Source organism: Eretmochelys imbricata, unplaced genomic scaffold, assembly GCF_965152235.1.
Source record: "Eretmochelys imbricata isolate rEreImb1 unplaced genomic scaffold, rEreImb1.hap1 Scaffold_40, whole genome shotgun sequence".
NCBI classification, from domain to species: Eukaryota; Metazoa; Chordata; order Testudines; family Cheloniidae; genus Eretmochelys; species Eretmochelys imbricata.
Window position 1 is genome coordinate 66,223 of NW_027554352.1, and position 20,773 is coordinate 86,995.

Sequence of the window (20,773 nt, forward strand, 5' to 3'; positions counted from 1 at the left end):
CAGGGGCACCCTGTCACCACCGAGGAGGCCCCGCCCAACCTCTCCCTCCAGAGTTGCAGGAGCAGGACTCCTGGGTTCTCTCCTCAGCTCTGGGAGTGCAGTAGGGGCTGGGAGCCAGGACTCCTGGGTTCTCTGCCTGGCTCTGGGAGGGGAGTGGGGGCTGCTGGGTTAGAGCAAGGGGGGCTGGGAGCCAGGACTCCTGGGTTCTCTCCCCAGCTCTGGGAGGGGAGTGGGGGCTTGTGGTGAGAGCAGGGGGGGCTGGGAGCCAGGACTCCTGGGTTCTCTACCTGGCTCTGGGAGTGGAGTGGGGGCTGGTGGTTAGAGCAGGGGGGGTGTGGCTGGGAGCCAGGACTCCTGGGTTCTCTCCCCAGCTCAAGTTAATCCCATTTCCCCCCATCCCCTGCTTCGCAGGGATACCCACCCCCACTTTAGGGAGCCCCAAAACCTCTTCCCTCTAACCCCTCCTCCCTTTTGAGGGACGGGGGCATCTCTTCCTGCCCCCTTCCCCGAACAGCAGCCATCAGGCCACCCCCCAACTCCCCCACAGTGTAGCCATCCTCCCCCCCCCCCGCCCAACCCGCAGAAATAACACCCCACCAGGCTCAGGGTTTTCCTTCTCATTTTATTTTGCCCCCCCCTTTCCCCCCGCCACACAGCATGTTACAAGCACGGCCGGACGGGGCCCCCTGGTGGCAGCTCGGGGCCCTGCTGGGTGTCATGAGGAGCCAGCGATTTTGGGGGGTCACGGGGTGCAAGGGGGGTTGGAAAAACCCTTCATGGCAGGAAATCACGGGGGGAGGGGGGAGATTAGCCAAGGAAACCCAGGCAGAGCAGGGCAGGGTGGTTATATGGGGAGGATTTAATTAGGCAGATGGGGGGGGGTCACGGTGGGGGGGTGTTCAGAGAACAGTAGCCCCCCATCCTCGCACACACACCCCCCCCCCGGGGAGGAGAAAGGCTCTTATCACAGAGATCAACCAACAAAAGGAGAAAGTGCAGGTCCCTTCGGGGAGGAGGGCGCCCCCGGTGGCGGGGGGGGAGCGCGGCGCCTCACATGCCGTAGACGCTCTCGTCGCTGTAAGCGATGTAGAGGAAGAAGTCTTCCTCGTGGTGCTCCTGCGGCGGGGGGGAGAGAAAGGGGGGGTCGTTACCAAGGGAGAGCACCCCCCGCCCCGCTCCCTGCCCCACCGCGCCCCCTAGTGCCGCCCTGGGGCCAGCCCCGCCTGCTGGGGGGAGAGTGCCCCCTGCTGAGCCCCCCGCCCCACAGTGTCCCCTAGCGCCGCCCTGGGGCCAGCCCCGCCTGCCGGGGGAGAGCACCCCCTGCTGAGCCCCCTGCCCCACTCCCTGCCCCCCAGCGCCCCCTAGCCCCGCCCTGGGGCCAGCCCCGCCTGCCGGGGGGAGAGTGCCCCCTGCTGAGCCCCCCGCCCCACAGTGTCCCCTAGCGCTGCCCTGGGGCCAGCCCCGCCTGCCGGGGGAGAGCGCCCCCTGCTGAGACCCCCCCCCCACTCCCTGCCCCCCAGCGCCCCCTAGCGCCGCCCTGGGGCCAGCCCCGCCTGCCACGGGAGAGCGCCCCCTTCCGAGCCCCCCGCCCCACTCCCTGCCCCCCAGCGCCCCCTAGCACCGCCCTGGGGCCAGCCCCGCCTGCCGGGGGAGAGCACCCCCTGCTGAGCCCCCCGCCCCACTCCCTGCCCCCCAGCGCCCCCTAGCACCGCCCTGGGGCCAGCCCCGCCTGCCACGGGAGAGCGCCCCCTTCCGAGCCCCCCGCCCCACTCCCTGCCCCCCAGCGCCCCCTAGCGCCACCTGGGGCCAGCCCCGCCTGCCGGGGGAGAGTGCCCCCTGCTGAGCCCCCCGCCCCACTCCCTGCCCCACCGCGCCCCCTAGCGCCGCCCTGGGGCCAGCCCCGCCTGCCGGGGGGAGAGTGCCCCCTGCTGAGCCCCCCGCCCCACAGTGTCCCCTAGCGCCGCCCTGGGGCCAGCCCCGCCTGCCGGGGGAGAGCACCCCCTGCTGAGCCGGGGGAGAGTGCCCCCTGCCCCACTCCCTGCCCCCCAGCGCCCCCTAGCGCCACCTGGGGCCAGCCCCACCTGCCGGGGGAGAGTGCCCCCTGCTGAGCCCCCTGCCCCACAGTGTCCCCTAGCACCGCCCTGCGGCCAGCCCCGCCTGCCGGGGGAGAGCACCCCCCTGCTGAGCCCCCTGCCCCACTCCCTGCCCCCCAGCGCCCCCTAGCCCCGCCCTGGGGCCAGCCCCGCCTGCCGGGGAAGAGTGCCCCCTGCCCCACTCCCTGCCCCCCAGCGCCCCCTAGCGCCACCTGGGGCCAGCCCCACCTGCCGGGGGAGAGTGCCCCCTGCTGAGCCCCCTGCCCCACAGTGTCCCCTAGCGCCGCCCTGGGGCCAGCCCCGCCTGCCGGGGGAGAGCACCCCCTGCTGAGCCCCCTGCCCCACTCCCTGCCCCCCAGCGCCCCCTAGCCCCGCCCTGGGGCCAGCCCCGCCTGCCGGGGGAGAGTGCCCCCTGCTGAGCCCCCCGCCCCACAGTGTCCCCTAGCGCTGCCCTGGGGCCAGCCCCGCCTGCCGGGGGAGAGCACCCCCTGCTGAGACCCCCCCCACTCCCTGCCCCCCAGCGCCCCCTAGCACCGCCCTGGGGCCAGCCCCGCCTGCCACGGGAGAGCGCCCCCTTCCGAGCCCCCCGCCCCACTCCCTGCCCCCCAGCGCCCCCTAGCGCCACCTGGGGCCAGCCCCGCCTGCCGGGGGAGAGCACCCCCTGCTGAGACCCCCCCCCACTCCCTGCCCCCCAGCGCCCCCTAGCACCGCCCTGGGGCCAGCCCCGCCTGCCACGGGAGAGCGCCCCCTTCCGAGCCCCCCGCCCCACTCCCTGCCCCCCAGCGCCCCCTAGCGCCACCTGGGGCCAGCCCCGCCTGCCGGGGGAGAGCACCCCCTGCTGAGCCCCCCGCCCCACTCCCTGCCCCCCAGCGCCCCCTAGCACCGCCCTGGGGCCAGCCCCGCCTGCCGGGGGAGAGCACCCCCTGCTGAGCCCCCCGCCCCACTCCCTGCCCCCCATCGCCCCCGAGCACCGCCCTGGGGCCAGCCCCGCCTGCCACGGGAGAGCGCCCCCTTCCGAGCCCCCCGCCCCACTCCCTGCCCCCCAGCGCCCCCTAGCGCCACCTGGGGCCAGCCCCGCCTGCCGGGGGAGAGTGCCCCCTGCTGAGCCCCCTGCCCCACTCCCTGCCCCCCAGCGCCCCCTAGCGCCGCCCTGGGGCCAGCCCTGCCTGCCGGGGGAGAGTGCCCCCTGCTGAGCCCCCTGCCCCACTCCCTGCCCCACCGCGCCCCCTAGCACCGCCCCTGGGGCCAGCCCCGCCTGCCGGGGGGAGAGTGCCCCCTGCTGAGCCCCCCGCCCCACAGTGTCCCCTAGCGCCGCCCTGGGGCCAGCCCCGCCTGCCGGGGGAGAGCACCCCCTGCTGAGCCCCCTGCCCCACTCCCTGCCCCCCAGCGCCCCCTAGCGCCGCCCTGGGGCCAGCCCCGCCTGCCGGGGGGAGAGTGCCCCCTGCTGAGCCCCCCGCCCCACAGTGTCCCCTAGCGCTGCCCTGGGGCCAGCCCCGCCTGCCGGGGGAGAGCACCCCCTGCTGAGCCCCCCGCCCCACTCCCTGCCCCCCAGCGCCCCCTAGCGCCGCCCTGGGGCCAGCCCCGCCTGCCGGGGGAGAGCACCCCCTGCTGAGCCCCCTGCCCCACTCCCTGCCCCCCAGCGCCCCCTAGCGCCACCCTGGGGCCAGCCCCGCCTGCCACGGGAGAGCGCCCCCTGCCGAGCCCCCCGCCCCACTCCCTGCCCCCCAGCGCCCTGGCACCCTACCTGGTACAGCTGGCCCATGGTGGCACTGGTCGGGGGGATGACGTTGTTGACGAAGAAGAACAAGGCGTCCTCAGCCCTTAGGTGGATTCGCTTCCGGATCAGGAAGTAGAACTGTCCGACTGGGGAAGGGGAAAGCGGGGGGGGGGGGGGGGGTCAGGATGGGGCACCCCCTGCAAGGGCCCTTCTGTGACACCCCCCCCCACAGCACTATGTGGGGGGTTTAGAGTTGGGGGATTCCCCCCGTGGGGCGCACCCTGGTTTATCTAGCCCCATTTCCAGCCATGGGAGAGGCTACCCAGTACCCCTCCTCCGTGCCCCCCAGAAACCCCCACCTGTCCCTTTAAGAGACTATCCCAAATCCGCCCCCATTCATCTGCCCACCTCCCAACCCCACGAAGACCACCTCGGCTTCCCCCTCTATCTCCTCCCCTCATTTCGCCCCAGTACCCAGAGACAGCCCCCCAAGAACCCCCTCCCACCCATATCCAGTCACAAGCCCCCTCCCCTGCCACTGGAAGGATCTGCCCCCCACCCCAGCAGCAAGGCGCACCCTTGGGGGGCTGCACTGACCGGTGAGGTCTGACGGGACCAGGTATTTCTTCTTGTCCAGGTCTCCTATCCGGGCTTTGGGGGCTTTCTCCACAATCACCTGCGGGGGAGGGAGGAGATGCCGTGGGTCAGCTGGGAGCCCCCCAGGCACTTGGGGGCCTGGGCGTGGGGGGAGGATGGAATAGCTCAAGCCAGGTAGCGGTGGGAAGGGTTGGGATGGATCTGTGCCTAGCAGTACAACCCGACCGCCCCCCGAACACACACACACACACACACAGTGGTCAAACCCCACCAAGCTTCATATCCAAGGGGATGGGCGTCCTGGCAGGGGAGGGCAGGGCAGGGGGCACGGGGAGCGCAGGGCAGGGGAGGGCAGGGAGAAGGCAGGACCAGCCCCGGCGGGGCACGGAGGAACGCAGGACCGGCCCCGGCGGGGGAAGGCAGGACAAGTCCCGGCAGGGCTGGGGGATGGCAGGGACGGATCCCGGCAAGGCAGGCCAACGCAAGGCAGGGGGAAGACAGGGACGGGTCCCGGCAGGGCAAGGCAAGGCAGGGGGAAGGCAGGGACGGGTCCCGGCAGGGCAAGGCAAGTCAAGGCAGGGGGAAGGCAGGGACGGGTCCCGGCAGGGCAATGCAAGGCAAGGCAGGGGAAAGGCAGGGACGGGTCCCGGCAAGGCAGGGCAGCGCACGGCACGGCGCGGGGAAGGCAGGGACGGGTCCCGGCAAGGCAGGGCAGCGCACGGCACGGCGCGGGGAAGGCAGGGACGGGGTCCCGGCAAGGCAGGGCAGGGCACGGCGGGGGGAAGGCAGGGACGGGTCCCGGCAAGGCAGGGCAGGGCACGGCGGGGGGAAGGCAGGGACGGGTCCCGGCAAGGCAGGGCAGGGCACGGCGGGGGGAAGGCAGGGACGGGTCCCGGCAGGGCAGGGCAGGGCAGGGGGAGGGCAGGGATGGATCCCGGCAGGGCAAGGCAAGGCAGGGGGAAAGCAGGGACAGGTCCCGGCAGGGCAAGGCAAGGCAGGGCAAGGCAGGGACGGGTCCCGGCAGGGCAAGGCAACGAGGAGGGAAGGCAGGGACGGGTCCCGGCAGGGGAAGGCAAGGCGGGGGGAAGGCAGGGACGGGTCCCGGCAGGAGAGGGCAGGGGGAGGGCAGGACAGGTCCCGGCAGGGGAGAGCAAGTCAAGGCAGGGGGAAGGCAGGGACGGGTCCCGGCAGAGCAAGGCAAGGCGGGGGAAGGCAGGGACGGGTCCCCGCAGGGCAAGGCAGGGACGGGTCCCGGCAGGGCAGGGCAAGGCAGGGGGGAAGGCAGGGACAGGTCCCGGCAGGGCAGGGCAAGGCAGGGGGGAAGGCAGGGACGGGTCCCGGCAGGGCAGGGCAAGGCAGGGGGGAAGGCAGGGACGGGTCCCGGCAGGGCAGGGCAAGGCAGGGGGGAAGGCAGGGACGGGTCCCGGCAGGGCAGGGCAAGGCAGGGGGGAAGGCAGGGACGGGTCCCGGCAGGGCAGGGCAAGGCAGGGGGGAAGGCAGGGACGGGTCCCGGCAGGGCAGGGCAAGGCAGGGGGGAAGGCAGGGACGGGTCCCGGCAGGGCAGGGCAAGGCAGGGGGGAAGGCAGGGACGGGTCCCGGCAGGGCAGGGCAAGGCAGGGGGGAAGGCAGGGACGGGTCCCGGCAGGGCAGGGCAAGGCAGGGGGGAAGGCAGGGACGGGTCCCGGCAGGGCAGGGCAAGGCAGGGGGGAAGGCAGGGACGGGTCCCGGCAGGGCAGGGCAAGGCAGGGGGGAAGGCAGGGACGGGTCCCGGCAGGGCAGGGCAAGGCAGGGGGGAAGGCAGGGACGGGTCCCGGCAGGGCAGGGCAAGGCAGGGGGGAAGGCAGGGACGGGTCCCGGCAGGGCAGGGCAAGGCAGGGGGGAAGGCAGGGACGGGTCCCGGCAGGGCAGGGCAAGGCAGGGGGGAAGGCAGGGACGGGTCCCGGCAGGGCAGGGCAAGGCAGGGGGGAAGGCAGGGACGGGTCCCGGCAGGGCAGGGCAAGGCAGGGGGGAAGGCAGGGACGGGTCCCGGCAGGGCAGGGCAAGGCAGGGGGGAAGGCAGGGACGGGTCCCGGCAGGGCAGGGCAAGGCAGGGGGGAAGGCAGGGACGGGTCCCGGCAGGGCAGGGCAAGGCAGGGGGGAAGGCAGGGACGGGTCCCGGCAGGGCAGGGCAAGGCAGGGGGGAAGGCAGGGACGGGTCCCGGCAGGGCAGGGCAAGGCAGGGGGGAAGGCAGGGACGGGTCCCGGCAGGGCAGGGCAAGGCAGGGGGGAAGGCAGGGACGGGTCCCGGCAGGGCAGGGCAAGGCAGGGGGGAAGGCAGGGACGGGTCCCGGCAGGGCAGGGCAAGGCAGGGGGGAAGGCAGGGACGGGTCCCGGCAGGGCAGGGCAAGGCAGGGGGGAAAGGCAGGGACGGGTCCCGGCAGGGCAGGGCAAGGCAGGGGGGAAGGCAGGGACGGGTCCCGGCAGGGCAGGGCAAGGCAGGGGGGAAAGGCAGGGACGGGTCCCGGCAGGGCAGGGCAAGGCAGGGGGGAAAGGCAGGGACGGGTCCCGGCAGGGCAGGGCAAGGCAGGGGGGAAAGGCAGGGACGGGTCCCGGCAGGGCAGGGCAAGGCAGGGGGGAAAGGCAGGGACGGGTCCCGGCAGGGCAGGGCAAGGCAGGGGGGAAAGGCAGGGACGGGTCCCGGCAGGGCAGGGCAAGGCGGGGGGAAGGCAGGCACGGGTCCCGGCAGGGCAGGGCAAGGCGGGGGGAAAGGCAGGGACGGGTCCCGGCAGGGCAGGGCAAGGCGGGGGGAAGGCAGGCACGGGTCCCGGCAGGGCAGGGCAAGGCGGGGGGAAGGCAGGGACGGGTCCCGGCAGGGCAGGGCAAGGCGGGGGGAAGGCAGGCACGGGTCCCGGCAGGGCAGGGCAAGGCGGGGGGAAGGCAGGCACGGGTCCCGGCAGGGCAGGGCAAGGCGGGGGGAAGGCAGGCACGGGTCCCGGCAGGGCAGGGCAAGGCGGGGGGAAGGCAGGCACGGGTCCCGGCAGGGCAGGGCAAGGCGGGGGGAAGGCAGGCACGGGTCCCGGCAGGGCAGGGCAAGGCGGGGGGAAGGCAGGCACGGGTCCCGGCTGGGCAGGGCAAGGCGGGGGGAAGGCAGGCACGGGTCCCGGCTGGGCAGGGCAAGGCGGGGGGGAAGGCAGGCACGGGTCCCGGCTGGGCAGGGCAAGGCGGGGGGAAGGCAGGCACGGGTCCCGGCAGGGCAGGGCAAGGCGGGGGGAAGGCAGGCACGGGTCCCGGCTGGGCAGGGCAAGGCGGGGGGAAGGCAGGCACGGGTCCCGGCTGGGCAGGGCAAGGCGGGGGGAAGGCAGGCACGGGTCCCGGCTGGGCAGGGCAAGGCGGGGGGAAGGCAGGCACGGGTCCCGGCTGGGCAGGGCAAGGCGGGGGGAAGGCAGGCACGGGTCCCGGCTGGGGAAGGCAAGGCGGGGGGAAGGCAGGCATGGGTCCCGGCAGGGGAAGGCAAGGCGAGGCACGGGGAAGGCAGGATGGGTCCCAGCAAGGCAGGGCAAGGCTGGGGGAAGGCAGGGACGGGTCCCAGCAGGGCAAGGCAAGGCAGGAGGAAGGCAAGGATGGGCAGGGCAGGCCAAGGCAAGGCAGGGGGAAGGCAGGGATGGATCCCGGCAGGGCAGGCCAAGGCAAGGCAGGGAGAAGGCAGGGACGGGTCCCGGCAGGGCAAGGCAAGGCAGGGGCAAGGCAGGGACGGGTCCCGGCAGGGCAAGGCAAGGCAAGGCAGGGACGGGTCCCGGCAGGGCAAGGCAAGGCAAGGCAAGGCAGGGACGGGTCCCGGCAGGGCAGGGCAGGGCACGGCGCGGGGAAGGGTCCCGGCAAGGGAGGGCAGGGCACGGCGGGGGGAAGGCAGGGACGGGTCCCGGCAAGGCAGGGCAGGGCACGGCGGGGGGAAGGCAGGGACGGGTCCCAGCAAGGCAGGGCAGAGCACGGCGGGGGGAAGGCAGGGACGGGTCCCGGCAAGGCAGGGCAGAGCACGGCGGGGGGAAGGCAGGGACGGGTCCCGGCAAGGCAGGGCAGAGCACGGCGGGGGGAAGGCAGGGATGGGTCCCGGCAAGGCAGGGCAGGGCACGGCGGGGGGAAGGCAGGGACGGGTCCCGGCAAGGCAGGGCAGGGTAGGGCACGGCGGGGGGAAAGCAGGGACGGGTCCCGGCAAGGCAGGGCAGGGCACGGCGGGGGGAAGGCAGGGACGGGTCCCGACAAGGCAGGGAAGACCACGGCCAGGGGAAGGCAGGGACGGGTCCCGGCAAGGCAGGGAAGAGCACGGCCAGGGGAAGGCAGGGACGGGTCCCGGCAAGGCAGGGAAGAGCAGGGCGGGGGAAGGCAGGGACGGGTCCAGCAGGGCAAGGCAGGGCAGGGCACGGCCGGGGGAAGGCAGGGACGGGTCCAGCAGGGCAAGGCAGGGCAGGGCACGGCCGGGGGAAGGCAGGGACGGGTCCCGGCAAGGCAGGGCAGGGCACGGCCGGGGGAAGGCAGGGACGGGTCCCGGCAAGGCAGGGCAGGGCACGGCCGGGGGAAGGCAGGGACGGGTCCCGGCAAGGCAGGGCAGGGCACGGCCGGGGGAAGGCAGGGACGGGTCCCGGCAAGGCAGGGCAGGGCACGGCCGGGGGAAGGCAGGGACGGGTCCCGGCAAGGCAGGGCAGGGCACGGCCGGGGGAAGGCAGGGACGGGTCCCGGCAAGGCAGGGCAGGGCACGGCCGGGGGAAGGCAGGGACGGGTCCCGGAAAGGCAGGGCAGGGCACGGCCGGGGGAAGGCAGGGACGGGTACCGGAAAGGCAGGGCAGGGCACGGCCGGGGGAAGGCAGGGACGGGTCCCGGAAAGGCAGGGCAGGGCACGGCCGGGGGAAGGCAGGGACGGGTCCCGGAAAGGCAGAGCAGGGCACGGCCGGGGGAAGGCAGGGACGGGTCCGGGCAAGGCAAGGCCGGGGGAAGGCAGGGACGGGTCCAGCAGGGCAAGGCAGGGCAAGGCCGGGGGAAGGCAGGGACGGGTCCCAGCAGGGCAAGGCAGGGCAAGGCCGGGGGAAGGCAGGGACGGGTCCCGGCAGGGCAAGGCAAGGGAAGGCCGGGGGAAGGCAGGGACGGGTCCCGGCAGGGCCAGGCAAGGCAAGGCAAGGCCGGGGGAAGGCAGGGACGGGTCCAGCAGGGCAAGGCCGGGGCAAGGCTGGGACGGGTCCGGGCAAGGCAAGGCCGGGGGAAGGCAGGGACGGGTCCGGGCAAGGCAAGGCCGGGGGAAGGCAGGGACGGGTCCAGCAGGGCAAGGCAAGGCAAGGGAAGGCCGGGGAAGGCAGGGACGGGTCCAGCAGGGCCAGGCAAGGCAAGGGAAGGCCGGGGGAAGGCAGGGACGGGTCCAGCAGGGCGAGGCAAGGCAAGGGAAGGCCGGGGGAAGGCAGGGACGGGTCCAGCAGGGCCAGGCAAGGCAGGGCAAGGCCGGGGGAAGGCAGGGACGGGTCCCGGCAGGGCCAGGCAAGGCAAGGGAAGGCCGGGGGAAGGCAGGGACGGGTCCCGGCAGGGCAAGGCAAGGCAAGGCCGGCGGAAGGCAGGGACGGGTCCCGGCAGGGCAAGGCCGGGGGAAAGCAGGGACGGGTCCGGGCAAGGCAAGGCCGGGGGAAGGCAGGGACGGGTCCAGCAGGGCAAGGCAGGGCCAGGCCGGGGGAAGGCAAGGACGGGTCCGGGCAAGGCAAGGCCGGCGGAAGGCAGGGACGGGTCCCGGCAGGGCAAGGCAGGGCCAGGCCGGGGGAAGGCAGGGACGGGTCCGGGCAAGGCAAGGCCGGGGGAAGGCAGGGACGGGTCCCGGCAGGGCAAGGCAGGGCCAGGCCGGGGGAAGGCAGGGACGGGTCCGGGCAAGGCAAGGCCGGGGGAAGGCAGGGACGGGTCCGGGCAAGGCAAGGCCGGGGGAAGGCAGGGACGGGTCCTGGCAGGGCCAGGCAGGGCCAGGCCGGGTGAAGGCAGGGACGGGTCCCGGCAGGGCAAGGCAGGGCCAGGCCGGGGGAAGGCAGGGACGGGTCCCGGCAGGGCCAGGCAAGGCAAGGCCGGGGGAAGGCAGGGACGGGTCCCGGCAGGGCAAGGCAGGGCCAGGCCGGGGGAAGGCAGGGACGGGTCCAGCAGGGCAAGGCAGGGCCAGGCCGGGGGAAGGCAGGGACGGGTCCGGGCAAGGCAAGGCCAGGGGAAGGCAGGGACGGGTCCCGGCAGGGCCAGGCAAGGCAAGGCCGGGGGAAGGCAGGGACGGGTCCCGGCAGGGCCAGGCCGGGGGAAGGCAGGGACGGGTCCCGGCAGGGCCAGGCAAGGCAGGGCCAGGCCGGGGGAAGGCAGGGACGGGTCCCGGCAGGGCCAGGCAAGGGAAGGCCGGGGGAAGGCAGGGACGGGTCCCGGCAGGGCCAGGCAAGGCAAGGCCGGGGGAAGGCAGGGACGGGTCCAGCAGGGCAAGGCAGGGCCAGGCCGGGGGAAGGCAGGGACGGGTCCAGCAGGGCAAGGCAGGGCCAGGCCGGGGGAAGGCAGGGACGGGTCCGGGCAAGGCAAGGCCGGGGGAAGGCAGGGACGGGTCCCAGCAAGGCAAGGCAAGGGAAGGCCGGGGGAAGGCAGGGACGGGTCCAGCAGGGCAAGGCAAGGCAAGGCCGGAGGAAGGCAGGGACGGGTCCCGGCAGGGCAAGGCAAGGCAAGGCCGGGGGAAGGCAGGGACGGGTCCCGGCAGGGCAAGGCAAGGCAAGGCCGGGGGAAGGCAGGGACGGGTCCCGGCAGGGCAAGGCAGGGCTAGGCCGGGGGAAGGTAGGGACGGGTCCAGCAGGGCAAGGCAGGGCCAGGCCGGGGGAAGGCAGGGACGGGTCCGGGCAAGGCAAGGCAGGGGGAAGGCAGGGACGGGTCCCGGCAGGGCCAGGCCGGGAGAAGGCAGGGACGGGTCCCGGCAGGGCAAGGCAGGGCCAGGCCGGGGGAAGGCAGGGACGGGTCCAGCAGGGCAAGGCATGGCAAGGCCGGGGGAAGGCAGGGACGGGTCCAGCAGGGCAAGGCAAGGCAAGGCCGGCGGAAGGCAGGGACGGGTCCAGCAGGGCAAGGCAAGGCAGGGCCAGGCCGGGGGAAGGCAGGGACGGGTCCAGCAGGGCAAGGCAAGGCAGGGCCAGGCCGGGGGAAGGCAGGGACGGGTCCAGCAGGGCAAGGCAAGGCAAGGCCAGGCCGGGGGAAGGCAGGGACGGGTCCCGGCAGGGCCAGGCAAGGCAAGGCCGGGGGAAGGCAGGGACGGGTCCAGCAGGGCAAGGCAAGGCAAGGCCGGCGGAAGGCAGGGACGGGTCCAGCAGGGCAAGGCAAGGCAGGGCCAGGCCGGGGGAAGGCAGGGACGGGTCCCGGCAGGGCCAGGCAAGGCAAGGCCGGGGGAAGGCAGGGACGGGTCCAGCAGGGCAAGGCAGGGCCAGGCCGGGGGAAGGCAGGGACGGGTCCAGCAGGGCAAGGCAGGGCCAGGCCGGGGGAAGGCAGGGACGGGTCCGGGCAAGGCAAGGCCGGGGGAAGGCAGGGACGGGTCCCAGCAAGGCAAGGCAAGGGAAGGCCGGGGGAAGGCAGGGACGGGTCCAGCAGGGCAAGGCAAGGCAAGGCCGGGGAAGGCAGGGACGGGTCCCGGCAGGGCAAGGCAAGGCAAGGCCGGGGGAAGGCAGGGACGGGTCCCGGCAGGGCAAGGCAAGGCAAGGCCGGGGGAAGGCAGGGACGGGTCCCGGCAGGGCAAGGCAGGGCTAGGCCGGGGGAAGGTAGGGACGGGTCCAGCAGGGCAAGGCAGGGCCAGGCCGGGGGAAGGCAGGGACGGGTCCGGGCAAGGCAAGGCAGGGGGAAGGCAGGGACGGGTCCCGGCAGGGCCAGGCCGGGAGAAGGCAGGGACGGGTCCCGGCAGGGCAAGGCAGGGCCAGGCCGGGGGAAGGCAGGGACGGGTCCAGCAGGGCAAGGCAAGGCAAGGCCGGGGGAAGGCAGGGACGGGTCCAGCAGGGCAAGGCAAGGCAAGGCCGGCGGAAGGCAGGGACGGGTCCAGCAGGGCAAGGCAAGGCAGGGCCAGGCCGGGGGAAGGCAGGGACGGGTCCAGCAGGGCAAGGCAAGGCAGGGCCAGGCCGGGGGAAGGCAGGGACGGGTCCAGCAGGGCAAGGCAAGGCAGGGCCAGGCCGGGGGAAGGCAGGGACGGGTCCAGCAGGGCAAGGCAAGGCAGGGCCAGGCCGGGGGAAGGCAGGGACGGGTCCAGCAGGGCAAGGCAAGGCAAGGCCAGGCCGGGGGAAGGCAGGGACGGGTCCCGGCAGGGCCAGGTAAGGCCAGGCCGGGGGAAGGCAGGGACGGGTCCCGGCAGGGCCAGGCAAGGCAAGGCCGGGGGAAGGCAGGGACGGGTCCCGGCAGGGCCAGGCCGGGGGAAGGCAGGGACGGGTCCCGGCAGGGCCAGGCCGGGGGAAGGCAGGGACGGGTCCCGGCAGGGCCAGGCCGGGGGAAGGCAGGGACGGGTCCCGGCAGGGCCAGGCCGGGGGAAGGCAGGGACGGGTCCCGGCAGGGCCAGGCCGGGGGAAGGCCGGGGGAAGGCAGGGACGGGGGGCTCGGCGGGGGCTGCCCTGGGGCTTGCAGGGATTTCTCGCCCGGGGGGGCCCGATGGGGGCGGGGCGGTTCTGGGCCTGGGGGGGGCTGGTAGCGGGGTCTCCGCCCCCCCCCGTTCTGGTGTCGAGGGAAGCGAAGCGCCTGCGCGCGGGGGGGTCACTCGGGGGGGGGGTCCCGCAGGAGGCGGGGGGAGGGGGCCGGGCCTGGCTCACGGCGGGGGGGGGGGTCCGGGGCCCGGTCCGGGGCGGGGGGGGCGGCCCCGGGCGCTCACCGGGACGCGGTCCGGGTATTTCTTGCGGATCTTCTCGCCCTCGCAGCGGCGCCGCTCGAAGGGCTGCTCCTCCTTGTACAGGAACTTCATGGCCGGGACTGCGGGGCCGCCTGCGCCGCCTGCGTAACCGCCGCCCGCCCTGCGCCGCTGGCGTAAGCGCCGCCCGCCCGCTCCGCCTCAGCTGCCTGCGCCGCCGGCGTAAGCGCCGCCCGCTTTGCGTCAGCTCCCTGCGCTGCCAGCGTAAGGGTCCGTTTCTTCCCGGGCCTCAACTGCGCCACTGGCGTAACGCTCCCCCCGCCCCCTCCTCCCCGGCTACGGAGAGGGCGTAAGTCCGGCCGCCGCCTGACTTCCGTCCCCGCCGCCCCGCGCCGCGCTACGCCCAGGCGGGATTCACAGAGGCCGAGGCGGCGTACACGGCGCCACTTGCGTGGCAGTTTGACTCCAAAACAAAGTAGTGCGGGGACGGGCGGGAGGGCAGGAGGCGCGGCCCGTAGCCGGCGGGGAAGCGCCGGGCCCCGCAGGCGGTGGGCAGCGGCGGAAGGGGGCCTGGCCGTGGCCGGGGTCGGGTGGGGGGAGAGCCAGAGAAGGCCGGCGGAAGGATGCCGCGGAAGCGCAGGGTGAGTGAATCACGATCATGTGACTGACGTCACGGAAGGAGACTGGTCACGTGCCCGCCGGGAAGAAGATCCGGCCGGGAGGAGGCCGATAAACAGGGCGCTGTCACGTGCGGCAGGGGTATGGCGTGGGAGGGAAACAGACCAATGGGTGGGGGAGACCAAGCCGAAGGGAGGAACCATGTAAAGGGGGACAAAGAGGGGGGGTACATTGTGGAAGAAACCAAACGAGAAGGGGGGGGGTACAGGGAGCTGGGTGAAACCATTGCGGGCAGCAGAGACCAAAGGGAGGGAAGTGGAACAGCCGGGGGGGGGGGGGGGGAAGGACGCAATCGCCGTCAGAGCGGGGGACGGGGGCTGGGAGCCCGGACTCCTGGGTTCGCTCCCTGGTTCTGGGAAGGGAGTGGGGGGCTGGTGGGTCAGAGCAGGGGGGCTGGGTGCCCGGACTCCTGGGTTCGCTCCCTGGCTCTGGGAGGGGAGTAGTGGCTGGTGGGTCGGAGCGGGGGGCCAGGAGCAGGGTGGCCGGTGACCCCTCGCCTGGCCCTGAGATGCGCCCACCTCTGGGGCGGGGCGGCCGGTGACCCGGGGACCCCTCGCCCAGCGCCGAGATGCGGCCACCTCTGGGGCGGGGCGGCCGGTGACACAGGGACCCCTCGCCCAGCGCCGAGATGCGGCCACCTCTGGGGCGGGGCGGCCGGTGACACAGGGACCCCTCGCCCAGCGCCGAGATGCGGCCACCTGTGGGGCGGGGCGGCCGGTGACCCGGGGACCCCTCGCCCAGCGCCGAGATGCGGCCACCTCTGGGGCGGGGCGGCCGGTGACACAGGGACCCCTCGCCCAGCGCCGAGATGCGGCCACCTCTGGGGCGGGGCGGCCGGTGACACAGGGACCCCTCGCCCAGCGCCGAGATGCGGCCACCTCTGGGGCGGGGCGGCCGGTGACCCGGGGACCCCTCGCCCAGCGCCGAGATGCGGCCACCTCTGGGGCGGGGCAGCCGGTGACACAGGGACCCCTCACCCAGTGCCGAGATGCGGCCACCTCTGGGACGGGGCGGCCAGTGACCCGGGGACCCCTCGCCCAGCGCCGAGATGCGCCCACCTCTGGGGCGGGGCGGCCGGTGACCCGGGGACCCCTCGCCCAGCGCCGAGATGCGCCCACCTCTGGGGCGGGGCGGCCGGTGACACAGGGACCCCTCGCCCAGTGCCGAGATGCGGCCACCTCTGGGGCGGGGCGGCCGGTGATCCGGGGACCCCTCGCCCAGCGCCGAGATGCGGCCACCTCTGGGGCGGGGCGGCCGGTGACCCCTCGCCCGGCCCTGAGGTGCAGCTCCTCCAAGGAACAGTTCTGCCCCCCACAGCTCCTGCCAAGGGAGGTTCCCATGATGCACTGCTCGCTGGCGGTGGTGGGGAAGGGCAGGAAGTGCCTGAAACCAGAACCTGGCTCCGACCGCAGAGTTCCCCTGGGCCCAGGAAAGTACCGGGGTATTTTGCCACTTCCTCGGGGGGGGGATATTTTACCCTTCAAATGAAAAATGGAACGTGCCGTGCCCTGCCCCCCAGGGGCCAGCCCCACCTGTCAGGGGAGAGCGCCCCCTGCTGAGCCCCCCAGCCCACTCCCTGCCCCCCCAGCACCCCCACTGCCTGCCAGGGAAGGGCGCCCCTCACCCCACAGCACCCACTCTGCCTGGATTGACCTTCCGCCCGCTCAGGCTACACCATCTCCAGCAGGCGAGAGGTCCCCTGTTACCCCACAGCCCAGAAGGGGGGGCGGTGCCCCCATCTCACCCCGAATGGGAGGCTAGGAGCCAGAACGCCTGGGTTCCATCCTGCCGCAGGGGGGGGGCTGATGGTGCAGCCGTGTGCTCAGCTGATCCTTGAACCCCGCTTTACCCCTCACGACAGGCCCCCCACTGAAGGGGGCCCTCAAACCCTCTCCCGGCGCCCCGCCTGGCGAGAACCGCAGACAACCCAGGCCTGGGGGCACAGGAGCTCTGTGCCTCTGGCAGCTGGGGAAACTGAGGCACGGAGGCCTGCCGCTTGTGAACCAACTGGGCACTGACCCCTAGCAGTCCCCCGCCCCCCCCCCCCCCGGCTGCAGCTTCCCCAGCACTCACCTGCGTCCCCAGCACCGCCCCTCCCAGAGCCAAGGAGAGAACCCAGGAGTCCGGGCTCCCAGACCGCCCTGCTCTAACCCACCAGCCCCCACTCCCCCCCCCCCACCCTGAGGCAGGGCCCGCATCCTTCCCTCTCCCTGCACAAGACTCCAGCTGTTGAACATCTGGAACGGGCTTGGGGGGGGGGCAGTGAACCCCCCCCCCCAGTAAGAACTCTCTGAACACAGCACCGGTTCTGGCCTTGCTTAGCGGCTATAATTTGTCTCCTGGGTTTTCCTCCCCCCCCCACCCGCGTCTGAGAAACCAGCGAAGGGTCGTCCCTTGGGTCCGGATCCGAGACCCAAGCCCCCCCCCCATATATCAAGCGGCTCCAGGTTGCTAGCCTCCCGTTCCGCCCCGGGGGGGGGGCGCGAAGGAGAAGGAAGAACGGAACGAAAAAGGAAACGAAAAGAAAAAAAAACGAGGTCTTTGTACAAGGCCAAGGGGGGCGGGGGGGGGTCTTGTAAAACCAGCCCCCAGCCTGATGAGACACGTCCATCCGCGCGCCACAGAGTTTCACACCCCCTTTCTTTGTCCAGCTGCCGGGTAAGCTCCGCCCGCCCAGTCAGTCCCCAGGAGGTGGGGGGGGGAGTCGTTTGTCGGTGGGGAATGGGGGGGGGCGGGGTTCGGTGTTTTATAAACACCCCTCGCCCCCGCCTCTGCTCTTCTCCAGAGTCCACAAAGCCGGGGGCGGAGTCCATGTCGCGGGGGAGGGGAGAAGTGGTGGTGGCAGCGGTGGGATACAGCGGAGGTCAGGGGCCCACGCCCGAAGAAAGGAGGTGCTGACGTCACCAGAGGCGGTGCTGATGGAGGTTCCGGCTCAGCACCGACCGCACGTCTGCTGTGAACCTGAGGAGGGGAAAGGAAGCATTAGAAGAGAACCCAGGAGTCCTGAATCCCAGCCCTCCTGCTCTAATTAACCAGCCCCCTTTGACCTAGTCACCCCTAGGTACTGGCACAGAGTACAGGGACCGTGTCCAGTGTCAAAGGATCCCCTCGCTGGATCTCGGCCTAATAATTCACCTGTGGAACTCCTTGCCACAGGATGTTGTGAAGGCCAAAACCCTAATGGGGCTGGAAAAAAACGTTCCTGGAGGGTCGGGCCACGAATGGGTCGTAACCCAGGCAGGCGGAGACGCCACCCCAGGAAGGAGGGCGCCCGGCAGGGATTCGGGGCTCAGCCCGACACCGGAGCATCCTGCTCATCCAGCCTGGGCTCTGCAGCGCAGGTCGGGGGGCTACTGGATACGGGTCAGCCTGCGACCGCTTGGATCTCAGGCCTTTGGCATGGTCACCGATGGCACCCAACGCAGAGCAGTGCAGGCTGTTAAGCGGAGCCAGGGCGGGGACCCAGGCGTCCTGGCTCCCAGCACCCCCCCTCTGCTCTAATCCCTAGCTCCCGCTACCCTCCCAGAGCCAGGGAGAGAACCCAGGAGTTCTGGCTCCCAGTCCCCCCTGCTCTAACCCACCAGCCCCCACCCCCCTCGTGGCGGTGGGGCGAGAACCCAGGCGTCCTGGCCCCCCGGCGGCGGGTACCTCAAGGCGTCCAGCATGGGCAGCAGGTTGAGCAGGGCGGTGTCGCTGGGGTCGCTGAACCACGACTTGATGGGGATGGCGTTGTCTAGGAGACAGGGACAGACGGACACCTCTTAAAGGGGCGGCGCCGGCCAACTGCAGAAGGGGAGGTGTACGTTCCCCCCCGCGCCCCCCCAGAGTCCAGGTCAGTACCACACACCCACATGCAGCCCCCCCGCCCCCCCCCCCGGGTCCCAGCACAACCCCGGAGGGGGCTCTGTGGCTCATGGTCCATTTGGGAGGAGCCACTTCCCCCTCAGTCAGGACATGGGACGGGGGTGGGGAGGAGAGACCCTCCCGCAATCGGGAGAAGGGCAACACCCCTCCTGGAGAGGCGTGGGTGGGGGGCTGCTGGGTTAGAGCAGGGAGGGCTGGGAGCCAGGACGCCTGGGTTGTCTCGCGGCCCCGGGCGGGGGGGGCAGTGGGGGCCGGGAGGCAGGACTCCTGGGTTCTCTCCCCGGCCCCGGGCGGGGGGGAGTGGGGGCCGGGAGGCAGGACTCCTGGGTTCTCTCCCGGCCCCGGGCGCGGGGGAGTGGGGGCCGGGAGCCAGGACTCCTGGGGTTCTCTCCCGGCCCCGGGCGGGGGGGAGTGGGGGCCGGGAGCCAGGACTCCTGGGTTCTCTCCCGGCCCCGGGCGGGGGGGAGTGGGGGGCCGGGAGCCAGGACTCCTGGGTTCTCTCCCGGCCCCGGGCGGGGGGGAGTGGGGGCCGGGAGCCAGGACTCCTGGGTTCTCTCCCGGCCCCGGGCGGGGGGGAGTGGGGGGCCGGGAGCCAGGACTCCTGGGTTCTCTCCCGGCCCCGGGCGGGGGGGAGTGGGGGCCGGGAGCCAGGACTCCTGGGTTCTCTCCCGGCCCCGGGCGGGGGGGAGTGGGGGCCGGGAGCCAGGACTCCTGGGTTCTCTCCCGGCCCCCGGGCGGCGGGGGGAGTGGGGGCCGGGAGCCAGGACTCCTGGGTTCTCTCCCGGCCCCGGGCGGGGGGGAGTGGGGGCCGGGAGCCAGGACTCCTGGGTTCTCTCCCGGCCCCGGGCGGGGGGGAGTGGGGGCCGGGAGCCAGGACTCCTGGGTTCTCTCCCGGCCCCGAGCGGGGGGGAGTGGGGGCCGGGAACCAGGACTCCTGGGTTCTCTCCCGGCCCCGGGCGGGGGTGAGTGGGGGCTCAGAGCCAGGACTCCTGGGTTGTCTCCTGGTCCTAGGCAGGGAGTGGGGGGCTGGTTGTTAGCGCGGGGGGTGGAAGCCAGGACTCCTGGGTTCTCCCCTGGTCCTGGGCAGGGAGTGGGGCGCTGGTTGTTAGCGTGGGGGGTGGAAGCCAGGACTCCTGGGTTGTCTCCTGGTCCTGGGCAGGGAGTGGGGCGCTGGTTGTTAGCGTGGGGGGTGGAAGCCAGGACTCCTGGGTTCTCTCCTGGTCCTGGGCAGGGAGTGGGGGGCTGGAAGCCAGGACTCCTGGGTTCTCTCCAGGTCCTGGGCAGGGAGTGGGGGGCTGGAAGCCAGGACTCCTGGGTTCTCTCCCGGCCCCGGGGGGGGGGGGGCGGGGGGGCTCTGGCTCATACCTGGATGGCTCCGGTAGGCACCCGGCGAGTTGTCCAGGATGACGACACTCGACAGGTCGCTGTGCACCACCGCCAGGTCCTTAATGTAGCTGCCCAGCTCCAAAGTGCAGTGCTGGAGGGGGGACAGGCAAGGGGGGGGGGTGAGTAGCTGCAAAGCCCTGGGGTGCCCCCCAATGCCCCACACGCCTCCCACCCCGTAGCCGGGCCCCCGGGGCCGTGCTCAGAGAGGGGGAGCACCCCACCCAGCCGGTGAGACCCCAGCATCCGGGGGGGGGAGGGAACGCAGGGGCACCCCAGCTGCCACCCAGCATGCAATTGAAGCCCCACCCCCTTCTCGAGCTCCTGGTCCATCACCCACCAGCTCGTCTGTCCAAAGCCCCGCCCCCAGCCCCCTCTAAGCTCCGCCCCCAGCCCACCTCTCTCCCAGCCCCTCCACCCTGATCCCCCTAAGCTCCCCAACCCTGCTTTCTCTAAGCCCCTCCCCCACTCTGCTCTCCAAAGCCCCGCCCCCCACTGCCCCCAAGCCTCTCCCCTCCTTCCCCATCCTACTCCCCCCCTGCCCCACGCCCCGCCCCCCACTCACCTGCCGGTAATACCTTCTCTTGAGGATACTCCTGTTGTTGTCCAGCTTGTCCGCCACCGCGGAGCCGTAGATCTCCATGCTGGCCGTGAACACCACCAGCTCGTACCACTGGCTCACCTGGGCGTGGGGGGGAAGGGAGGGAGAGGAAATCAGGGCGGGACGGAGACCTCCGCCTCCTCCCGGGGGGATGGGGGGGGACTGCCAGCTAGTGACCCCCATGGGCCCCCGAGAGAGCAGGGTGAATGGCAGTGTCTTTGAGCACGCATGTATGGTCATGGAGGTCCAGTTCTAGGGAGGGCAGTGGGGTCTAGTGCTTAGAGCCGGGGGGGGGGCTGGGAGCCAGGACTCCTGGGTTCTCTCCCCAGCTCTGGGAAGGGAATGGGGTCTAGTGATTAGAGCGGGGAGGGCCTGGGAGCCTGGACTCCTGGGGTCTCTCCCCGGCTCTGGGAAGGGAGTGGGGTCTAGTGGTTAGAGCCGGGGGCTGGGAGCCTGGACTCCTGGGTTCTCTCCCCGGCTCTGGGAAGACAGTGGGATCTGATGGTTGGGGGGGTGGGGCTGGGAGCCAGGACTCCTGGGTTTCATCCCTTGGCTCTGCCACCGGCCTGCTTGGGCAAGTCCCTTCCCCTCTGTGCCTCAGTTTCCTCTCCCACGCTTGGTCTAGACGGATCTCTTCGGGGAAGGACCCCTCTACCTGCGCATGCGGCCCCCCGGCCAACACCCAGCGACAGCGAGGTGTCATTTGAAAAGCCATAATCTGCTGACTATCACCGTCCCGTTAAACCATGCGCATCAACGCAGCCTAAGGAGCGATGAGATTTTACTGCATGTCTGTTACTGAAACACACTGCGAGTCCGGGAAACCCCCTGTCAGGAGAGGACTGACCCACAGCTGTTGGACAGGTATTAGCTACGGCAGAGCCTCAAGCGTTACGAATCCCTCGGGAAGGACGGTCGTTTGTAACTCTGAAACCTTCGTACCACTGGACAAAGCATTTCAAAAGCTTACAGCTGAACGGTGACTTAATACAGCTTGGGAACTTCATGATGTA

The 20,773-nt window shown here is 72.8% G+C and overlaps 2 protein-coding genes and 1 long non-coding RNA gene across 3 annotated transcripts; 1 reads left to right on the plus strand and 2 right to left on the minus strand.

Annotated features, from left to right (window-relative positions):
* Positions 1-602: 602 nt before the first annotated feature.
* Positions 603-13,546, minus strand: GABARAP (GABA type A receptor-associated protein). The gene is made up of 4 exons (XM_077806957.1): positions 13,259-13,546; positions 4,408-4,486; positions 3,838-3,956; positions 603-1,116 (listed from the first exon to the last, which is right to left on the minus strand). Exons 1-4 carry the CDS (start codon positions 13,346-13,348, stop codon positions 1,051-1,053), a joined length of 354 nt encoding a protein of 117 aa, XP_077663083.1. The 5' UTR covers positions 13,349-13,546; the 3' UTR covers positions 603-1,050.
* Positions 13,547-16,435: 2,889 nt separating this feature from the next.
* On the minus strand, positions 16,436-20,182 carry CTDNEP1 (CTD nuclear envelope phosphatase 1). The gene is made up of 4 exons (XM_077806956.1): positions 19,725-20,182; positions 19,142-19,253; positions 17,561-17,645; positions 16,436-16,873 (listed from the first exon to the last, which is right to left on the minus strand). Exons 1-4 carry the CDS (start codon positions 19,998-20,000, stop codon positions 16,813-16,815), a joined length of 534 nt encoding a protein of 177 aa, XP_077663082.1. The 5' UTR covers positions 20,001-20,182; the 3' UTR covers positions 16,436-16,812.
* LOC144258838 (uncharacterized) lies at positions 17,687-20,766 on the plus strand. The gene is made up of 2 exons (XR_013344797.1): positions 17,687-17,744; positions 20,386-20,766. It is a non-coding gene; the product is annotated as an uncharacterized LOC144258838 (long non-coding RNA).
* Positions 20,767-20,773: the final 7 nt, after the last annotated feature.

Bases quoted from the DNA above. Each gene is read 5' to 3' on its own strand.
- GABARAP (XM_077806957.1), bottom strand. From the start codon at position 13,348: ATGAAGTTCCTGTACAAGGAGGAGCAGCCCTTCGAGCGGCGCCGCTGC. The intron at 3,957-4,407 runs GTCAGTGCAGCC...CCCCTTCCCCAG, and splicing joins GGTCCCGTCAGACCTCACCG to TCGGACAGTTCTACTTCCTG. The intron at 1,117-3,837 runs GTAGGGTGCCAG...CCCCCGCCGCAG, and splicing joins CCATGGGCCAGCTGTACCAG to GAGCACCACGAGGAAGACTT.
- CTDNEP1 (XM_077806956.1), bottom strand. From the start codon at position 20,000: ATGACCATACATGCGTGCTCAAAGACACTGCCATTCACCCTGCTCTCT. The intron at 19,254-19,724 runs GTGAGTGGGGGG...TCCCCCCTCCAG, and splicing joins AGAGAAGGTATTACCGGCAG to CACTGCACTTTGGAGCTGGG. The intron at 17,646-19,141 runs GTATGAGCCAGA...CCTGTCTCCTAG, and splicing joins TGCCTACCGGAGCCATCCAG to ACAACGCCATCCCCATCAAG.